Genomic DNA, 10,000 nt, shown 5'->3' with positions numbered 1-10,000 from the left:
AAACAATTCCCATTCTTGTGTTATTCAGTTCTGCATCTCTTCCATTCTTATATTCAGCAATATTCAAAATAATCAACAATATTCAAATTACTCACTTCCCCAACACAGAATTAATTCCTCTCAAGCAGATTCTCTCCAGTTGCAACTGCTTGTCTGAGATCCATCTGTTCATTAATTGTTCTCTGTACATTTAATTCCTTTTAATCTCCCATTCCCCCAAAAGTTCTTGCTTAACTTCTCCTTCTGCTTTTATTACTTACTCTCTGTTTCTGTGTCATCATCGTCTTGACCACTTTATTCATCCTTCTGTATACCTGTACATGATTTCTTTGGTCATTTAATTGCACCTTAGATAATCACAATTTTCCTTCACTAATCCTACCACCCCAGTATTACACCGTTTGCAGCTTTTGCTCCCTCTTCCCAACCACTGCCCCTGTGACCTCACCACAGAATTTTACATACTTCTCATATGCGTATTTCCCATCATAAGGACTAGAAAATCTCTCAACATTCTGTTACAATTTAAGAAAGCACGATATTATTCTAACAATAAATTCACCATCACGCCACTTGAAACCCCCCAAAAACGGAAACCTCGAATAAGTATTTCTTTGTAGTTGGACACTTGCCTTTCCGAGTCTCTGAATGGCTTCAGTCAAGGGATCGCTGAGAGTGACTTTGTTCACCTTGGCGGCATGAGTCAACATCTTCGAGACTTCCAGTGCTTTGCCATGCTGTAATAGCCAACGAGGAGACTCATTTGTCCAGCTACGGGAGAATTATAGAGAATGGAACTTAAAGTGAGTAATGGAGTTTTAGAGTTAAGTTTTTATGTTTAATGAATGTCTGAGACACATTTATTTATTTATCAGGAAAGCAGTTATAATCAATATGAAAATTTATATATAATGTTTTAAGACGTAATATATTTCACAAGTATACCAATCTGTTTAGAAATGAAATTCTTCAACAAAAGCACAGTTGAATATTCTAATTTTATACTGTAACTGAGAGATGCTAGCATAAACTTGAAATTTTGAACATTATCCAAAGAGTACTTTATAAAAGAAGGGGGAAGTAATAACGTAATTTAATAGTTAACCAACACTTCTGGCACTTTCCGCTTTTAAGAAACTGAAGGAAAAACTTCCTTTAAATTCCTAGGAAGATGCCCTCTTTAGCCTTTATCAAAAGTGGGAAGACAAAAAGGATAAACGTTTTTACTTCTGCAAACTGGCAAATAATAATTTTGAGTCTGCTCAAATTAGGACTGGCCATGATAAACTGAAAATCACAAGATTTGGCACCAATGAAGGTATCTGCTTTGCAGACCAGTTCGCCTAGAATTCTACAATGTCAGAAGATTGTGCTAACTCGTAAATGATTGGGTAAGAAGTGCATTCTGAGATGCATTTTTGAAAAAAAAGCATAATAGTGATGAAAGATTTTGTAACTATCTACAAGAAAATACTAAAAAAAAATGAGGTAACGTAACATGGATAGCGAGTAATCTTACAATATGAGAGGGATTATGAAGATAAAAGGAGCTGCAGCATTCAGGATCATCAGGTGCTTCCATACCCTAATGATGTACCCTGTGCCCGCCAGTACGATGATACCCACCGAGTATGGAATGCCAAGCAGCATGCCAACTACTGTGCGATGTTTCGAGGGCGTGGTTTCCAGTGCTTAGTAAGAAAATTTGGAAAGCTATAAAAAACATGAATGTTTGATGCAAACTGAAGTGAATCAGAAATTCGAATTGAAATCTTAGAATGCAGCAACTGAGTATATTCCTTGACTTAGCAAGAGAGGTAAAAGTCAGAGTGTGCTTTCAAATGAAAAGGAAGATATCTGTAAGGAATATCCTCTCTAACCTAATAGATTATTCCCTGAACATATTTTACTTTACTCTGTCTGAAAAATGTAATGGCATTATCAGGGAGGTCAGCACATCAGCTAGAAATTATTTTGCTTTAGAAATCTAATTGTATTATCAGTTGCTCTGAACGAGACGAACTGCCTGATTGATTTTCACAGTGATACGACAACAATAAACAAACCACTCATGCTTCTATATACTTTTCATCTTCGGTTCTCACCTAAACTATATGATGGAAGGTACATAAAATTACAACTGCCTCCAATGAGGGCTCTGGTAAGGAGTGTTACTGAAAAAAGTGGCGAGAAGTATAGCAAGACAGCAGACGTTATGTTGATGAAAGTGGCAATCTGAACTGCTCGCTTACGCCCGAAACTGTTGGTAAAAATGATTGGGTTGATTGGGAAGTTCATTAGGACGCACAGGAATTAATTGGCAAATTAATGACCTTTCTGATGAAATAGTCTGATGTTGTTTAGATTTGTTAGACTCATTTTGTTTAAAAAATTGCAAGATAAAATCAGACGTGTGGTTTGAAAATTTAATAATAGTTGTATAACTCATAACATCTTGCCTTTCTATCTATGAAATGCCTTTTAAATTTAAGGTGAAAATAAGACAGGAAACAGTTTTATAAATCATAGGTTTCCTTTACACAATTTATGACAAAGGAAAACTTTAAAAAACTTGAGAGGTCAAATTTAAGTCGTGATTGTTAACTACTAGTTTTAAGCTTTTTCTTCTAGATGACAGACCAATTATGCTACCCACCTGTCGCTGACCTGACCACCTATAATGCCTCCTATGAGTGCTCCTACGGAATACATCATCTGGAACAGAGGTTTCAGCATCTCTCTCTCGCAGATCAGATTCCACTGCAGCGAAAGATGTAAAAAGTAATTTTCACTGCAGCAGGGAAAATAAAATGCACATCAAACTACGGTGACCAATTTATAAAGCTTCCTGATAAATCTCATTTCTGCTGTTGACTTATTAATAATCAACACACACATACTACATACACGTATATGTAAATAAATAAATAAATAAATAAATATATATATATATATATATATATATATATATATATATATATATATATATGATATGATTTCTTATCACATCACCGTGATTCATATACATGTATTAATTAACAAGCTTTAATGTCCTTTAATATATATATATATATATATATATATATATATATATATATATATATATATATATATATATATATATATATATATATATGTATATATATATATATATATATATATACATGAATTAAGCTTTAATGTCCTTCAATATCCAATTCGCTCTACCTCGGAATTAATGTTTTCATTAAATGAAGGGGAATTTTTTATTTGATAATAATTTGGTACTCACGTGGAGAAATTAAGTCTTCAGTGACGTGTTTACTGACCAGCCCAACAAGTGGTCGGTATTTTCCATTCTATTTGATCACACCTCAAAGGCACTGGCCTGAGATGGAATAATAAGAGTAAGAACACTAGATCATAAATGTTAATTTAAAGAGACCTGAACAGAAAGAATATGGGTCTGGGCCAGAGGAATTTGTGTTTTCTTGCAGACATATATACATGGATACCTATGGGTACAATTATTGTTCATACATGAATTATATATCGGCAGAGAGGCCAGAGAGTTCTACACACGATGATGTACAATAGAATTTAGCAAGGTGTTATGTGGAACGAAATTAGCGAAAGGACGTTGTCCTTACACCAGCGAAGGAGTGTATGCATGCATATGTACCCTATTTACCTTTTTTCATTATCGTTTTGATTGTAAAAGCAAAAAATGAGAAAATACAACAAAAATATAAATGAGAATAGCATAAAACCCAAATTAGAAAATCATGAATGTATCAACACGAAACAAGACAAGCTCTAGCAAGTCAGACATCTACCTAGCCCTCTTCACCCAACCCCCACCCACTCTCAGCCAGGGAAACTGCTGGCTAGCACCACCCACCTTCCAAAAATCACAAATTCTTAGTAATTTGAAATTTTCCTAGCTATATTTACCCTGAACTACTATTGTATGAGAAACCTGGATGTCAATCCGGTACTGACCAGAAAAAACTAGTTATTCCTCTCCTACCCAGGCCAGGTAATGCCCCAGGGGTTGAAGACCATGCGACCTATGACCCGGTCTCCAGTCCTTTCCACGCCTTTAAGACTCCTGCCCTCAGATACATGGGGAAGGTACGGATGGCCTAAAAACTTTGTAGTTCAGGGAAAGTATAACTAGGAAAAATACAAATTACTAAGAATTTGTCATTTGTTCTGACGCCGTATACTTACCCCAAGCTACTATCGTGGGAGACTTATTCTTTAGGAGATGGGAGTATCGAGGGAAGGAGGGGCCCGGAGACCGGACAATTTGCCGTAAACAAATTTGCCCTAGGACAATTGATTGTAAGACATTTTGCCGTAAGAAAAATTGCCGTACGGATATTTTGCCGCAAGGACATTTCGCCGTAAAATGTATATGCTTTGTCATTTATAGATTGAAAAGAAGAGAGAGAGGTGGGGTCCGTGGGAGAAGGGAGAGGGGTAGGACAATGGCGACTTCTAGATGGCGAGGAGAGAGAGAGAGAGAGAGAGAAGGGTCGTTATAAATTTTGACACCCGTCGTTAAATGTCTAAATGAGGTTATTACAAATTTGGTAGTTTACCATATTTTTTTTTTTTTTTTTTTTTTTTTTTTTTTTTTTTTTGCTTAAACCTTTGTATTATCTACTTTTATCAGTTGAAACTTAAACTCCTACGATGCCGTACACTATCAAAAGCACCAGAGGTTGTGATAAGCTTGTAGATGATTCCAACTTCATTTACAGGCAAGAAAGAGAATATGGAGACAAGGTTTATTGGAAGTGAGTTGAAAAAAACTGCAAAGCAAGAGTACATACAAGACGGAATATTGAAGAGATTTCAATCTGTAAAACTGTAAGTGAGCATACCCATCCAGCGAACCCAAGCAAACATAAAATGCAAAAAACAATTGCACATATGAAAGAAAATGCACTGAAATCCCAGCTAGCTTCAAGATCATTGATTGGTGCTGCATGCGAGGAATTACAAAATGCAGGACGTTCTCTTATGCCATCAACTTCAAATTTGTCAAGAAACATAAGAAGATGGAAAAAAAAAAGAAGAAAAGGCCCCTCCTATTCCAAGAACAAGAATCGGTTATGTAATTCCCGAAGAATTTGCGTGTTTACAGAACGGAGAAAGATTTTTACTTTATGATAGTGGAATGGAAGATGAAAACAGAATGTTGATCTTTGGTACGATTGCAGGGTTACACGATCTAGAAAGACATACAAATTGGGCATGCGATAGAACATTTAAGGTTTGTCCTGAAATCTTCTATCAGTTATATACTCTACATGTCAACATAGGACATGCATGCACCCCACGAGTTTACGGTCTCCTTCCGAATAAGACTAAGGAATCTTACAATACGTTTTTTCAAAAGGTTAAAGATTTACTGGAGTCCCTAGAACCTGAAAATCTAATGATTGTTCGAACCAGCTAGTTTTTTAAGTTTTTCTGACATATTCCCTTCTGCAAATGTAACAGGCTGTTATTTTCATTTCTGAAAGAATGTTTACAGAAAAGTGACAGATATTGGGCTTAAGGTTCGATATCAAAGTGATTGTGCTTTAATACAAAAGTAAAGTGCCTGATGGCACTTGCATTCATACTGCCTTCAGACATCATTGATGCATTTATAGAGTTGGTTTATGACGATGACTTACCACAAGAACTAGTTGCCAATTTTGAAACTCATTACATTGGGGGAGAGAGAGCGAGGGGACCTCGTCGTCGTAGAGTTTCTCCAACTTTTCCTATCGAACTTTGGAATGTTTATCAAAGAACCCTAGATCAGCTGGCTAATACCAACAATGGAGTAGAAGGGTTCCATAATGCGCTTCAAGCATCTGTGACCAATACGCATCCAAATTTATGGAAACTCATCAATGTACTGAAAAATGAAGAATATCTTTCTATAAAGAAGATAATCGATGCAGAAAGAGGTGAAACAGCAGTCAAGAAACAATACAAAAATGTTTATAAGCACATACTAAGCATTGTCAGAGGTTATGATCAAAATGCAAATCAACATTATTTACAAGCAAATGCTATGAACTTACATAATTTTTAGCTTTGAATTTTTTTTAGAAAACTTTTTAAATAAAGTGTGTGGTCTTCATTTTTTTTATCCTTTTCTTATATATAATTACAATTAAATGAATACATGAAAATCAATGAAAAGTGATAAATATACTTGAAGATAATTATATGAATATAGTTACATTGATCTCTAATAGAAATAAGCTAAAAACTAAAATATACATATTACGGCGAAATGTCCTTGCGGCAAAATATCCGTACGGCAAGTTTTCTTACGGCGAAAAGTCTTACAATCAATTGTCCTACAGCAAATTTGTTTACGGTGAATTGTCCTAGCTCCGAGGGGCCCAGTCATCGGCCCGGAGGGTGCCCGTCCAGAGGAGAACCCAGCCCTGCAGGATGAGGCGAAGGGATGGGCCATACAAGGGGACGCCCATCAGGCACTGGCCCAAAGAGGAGGGAGGAGTTAAAAGTTAAGTATATCTTAGTTTTTGAGCTGATTAGCAGCTCTCCTAGGACTGGCCAGAAGGATTAGATATTTTCACACAGCTAGGAACCAATTGGTTACCTAGCAACGGGACCTACAGCTTATTGTGGGATCCGAAACACATTATATCGAGAAATGAATTTCTATCGCCAAAAAATAAATTCCTCTGGTTCCGCGTTGGCCGAGCCAAAAATCGAACTTCAGACCACCGGATAGGGGAGGGAGGGATAACTCACCTGAGACACGTAAAGCAATGGTCTGTATTCCACAAGTTACAAACCCTCAAGGTCTTACCTGCCCAGTTGAGGGATCCTGACAAGTACGCTGAAGGCCCAGGAAGGGAGAAGGAGGGGGGGTCGCGAAGGAAGGATCAATGGTAACGCACCACACTCACACCACCACTCATACCTCACAAACTATCCACGGTGGGGCTGGACCTTCTGTTGGCCTGCCACCACCAGACCAATCTGGAACAAGGCGAGGGACCTCCTGGTACCGTTTTTAAGGTAAAGGGCCATAAAGGTAGGCTGCCTGTTCCATACTCCGACCCATAGGACCTGACTGACCACCAAGTTCTTCGAGAACAACAACGACGTACCTATACCCCTAATGTTGTGGGGTTTGGCCCCCTGCGGGAGTAGGAGGCTTGCCCCTTCATAGGCCCTCTTGATGGTCTCCCTTAGCCAAAAGGAGATGGTATTCCTCGAGACTGCCCTCTTGACCCGGTCAATAGTTATGAAGAGGTTCTGAATCTCCGGGCAAAACCATTTTGTCCTGCTCAGGAATTTCTTCATCGCTTGGACTGGGCACAGGGGGAGGTCTCTGGGGTCCTCAGACTTTGGCAAGGCTGGTATCGAGAATTCCACAAACCTGTCATCTATCACTGAAGGGTTCTGGGTCTTGGCCCCAAAGGAGGGCACAAACCTGAAGGGGAGATCTTTCCACCTCCTCGAGTGGGAGACCACGTAGGAGAGGCCATGGAGCTCTCCCACCCGTTTGGAGGAGGCCAAGGCTAGTAGAAGCACCATCTTGAAAGTAAGCTCCATATCCAGGATGTCATAGAGGGACTCAAATGGGGGCTTCCTCAGAGCGTCAAGAATCCTCGCCAATGTGGGACCCTCATGGTGCTTGGGGGGGCCACGCTTGTTCGAAGCCCCTAATGAGCATCGAGAGGTGTCTGGAGCGCCCCAGGTCCAAACCTTTCAGGTAGAAGACCTGACACAGCGCTGCTCTGACCTTCTTAACGGCTGTTATGGAAAGACCCTTGTCTACCCTCAGGTGGACCAGGAACTCAGCCACATGGGGAATTTTGGCCTGTAGGGGCTTCAGGCCCCGCTCCTTGCACCAGGACCCGAACAACTTCCATTTGGCCTGGTAGACAGCCTCGGACGACTTCCTCAGGTCCCCGACATATGAGAAGCCACCCTCTGGGAGAAGCCTTTCTTGCTCAAGAGGCACTCGATAGCCTCCACCCGTGAAGGGAGAGGGCGGATAGGCCATCGTGGTACCTGTCAAAGTGGGGCTGCCTTAGGAGGTCCTGCCTGCGGGGATGTTCCCAGGGGCTCAGGATGATCAGCTCTAGAAGATACGGGAACCAGTCCCTGTCTGGCCACAGAGGGGCCACTAAGATCATGAACGTACCCTTGGAGGTCCACAGCCAGTTGAGGACCTGTCTGAGGACTCCGAAGGGGGATCTTTACATGTTGTAAAGATCCAGACAGTCCCAAGGGTGTTGGAACGCGTCTTCCCAGGCTGTAGCCGGGTCTGGGACCGGGGAGCAGAAGACCAAGAGTTTGATGTTCAGGCTTGTCATAAACAGGTCCATGGAGGGAGAGCCCCACATCCCAATCAGCTCCACCACCACTACGGGGTGTAGGGACTATTTTGCCCCTAGCACTTGGCCCCAACTGCTGAGCTCTTCTTCCCGGGATGAGCCTCTGCTACCTTTTGTAGATTGGTCAGGCGCTCTTCCGACGGGAAGGTCCTGGCCGTTACTGTGTCCAAGTCCATCCCCAGGTAAACGTTCCTGGTGGTAGGCACCAGGTGCGACTTCTCACCAGTTCAGGACGATGACCAACCACCTGCAAAGGGCTAGGAGCTCGTCCCCCTGTGCCTCCAAGCATTCCTTTCAGGAGGAAAGGAGCAACCAGTCATCTAGGGACTGCAGGAGATGGATCCCCCTCTTGTGAGCCCAGCTGACATGAAGGAAAACATTCTCATGAAGACCTGCGGGGCCGTGGACAGCCCAAAGCAGAGGGTCCTGAACTGGAAAGTACTGTCCTCCCAACTGATGTGGAGGTACTTCCTGCTGAAGGGGTGGACTGGGATCTGAAAGTATGCATCCTTGAGGTCCAGGGACATCATAAAATCCCCTTCCCTCAGGGCCGCTAGAACAAAACAAGGGGTTTCCATCTTGAAATCCGTCTTGAGGATGGATAAGTCTATCACCGGTCTCCAACCCCTCGAAGCCTTCGCCACCAGGAGGAAGTGGCTGAAGAACCCCTGGGAGTGGTCCACCACTTGCTGGAGGGCTCTCTTTTCTAGCAGAGACAGAACCTCCAGTTGAAGAACCCCGTCAGGGAAGGCTTCTCGTCTAGGAAAGGGATCCGGTAGCCATCCCTGAGGACCTGGAATGTCCACGGGTTGCTTAGTGGGGTAGTGGGCCTCAACTCCCACTTCCTTCTAGGGAAGTGGCCCCTCTTGCCTCTCCGGGAGGCCGAGGGTCTGGCTCTGAATGAGGAGGAGGGGGCTGGAGGGGCCCTGGAGGAGGGCTGAGTCCCCTGTGCTCCCCATCCTCCTGTAGACGAATCAAGGTTGTTGGGGGCGGAGCCAGCCCCATGCCTGGGCTGTTGCCTAGCCTTAGAAGGCTCCTAGACCCTACGTTGGGCCGGTTGCCTAAAGGAAGAAGCCCTGTAGATGATGTAGTCCAGGCTGGCCTTCCTCCAGCACTCTAGGACCTCCTTTACCAAATGTTCAGGGAAGAGGGATTTGCTTGAAACCATGGTGTTCCTCAGTGCCTTGGCTTCCCTATCCAGTAAGCTCCTTGAGAGCCTAGCTAGTACAGAGTCCCTCCTTCTCAAGACCCAGTTGGTCCACTGCGTAAACAGCGGGTCCCCAGGAAACCTGGGGACTTGCCCCCCGACAAGACTAGCTCTTTGAACTGGGCCAGCTCCACCTCATCTGTGAGATCATACTCCACGGCAAACTTCGCCACAGCCCCAGTCGACAGGTCAAGCCACGAAGCAACATGAATCGAGGTCTACGCCACGGACTCCATGGCCATGGCCTCCTGCTGTGAAAAGGAGACTGGACCCACCAAAAGTTTTTCCTCTGAGATGCCAGGGACGAGGGTGGTAAGGGACCCCTCCTCCTACCTCAGGGCTAGGGACATGCCTTCCGGCGCGTACTACTTCCTCTGCCTAACTTTAGCTGCCGGGAGGAGTTTCAGGGAACTGTGGACCCTTA

The 10,000-nt window shown here is 42.6% G+C and overlaps 1 protein-coding gene across 1 annotated transcript in view; it reads right to left on the bottom strand.

The window, feature by feature from the left end:
- The window catches only part of LOC135211545 (solute carrier family 22 member 20-like), a 35,178-nt gene that overhangs the window by 9,496 nt on the left and 15,682 nt on the right, over positions 1-10,000 (bottom strand). Inside the window, exons 5-8 of the mRNA XM_064244848.1 lie at positions 2,657-2,760; positions 2,106-2,260; positions 1,520-1,691; positions 633-771 (exon numbers count right to left, since the gene is read on the bottom strand). Coding sequence (XP_064100918.1) covers positions 633-771; positions 1,520-1,691; positions 2,106-2,260; positions 2,657-2,760 — 570 coding nt within the window. The remainder of the gene's footprint in view (positions 1-632; positions 772-1,519; positions 1,692-2,105; positions 2,261-2,656; positions 2,761-10,000) is intronic.

The sequence above is a fragment of the Macrobrachium nipponense genome, chromosome 4 (assembly GCF_015104395.2).
Source record: "Macrobrachium nipponense isolate FS-2020 chromosome 4, ASM1510439v2, whole genome shotgun sequence".
Classification (NCBI taxonomy): domain Eukaryota; kingdom Metazoa; phylum Arthropoda; class Malacostraca; order Decapoda; family Palaemonidae; genus Macrobrachium; species Macrobrachium nipponense.
This window is presented reverse-complemented; position numbering and strand designations above follow the sequence as displayed.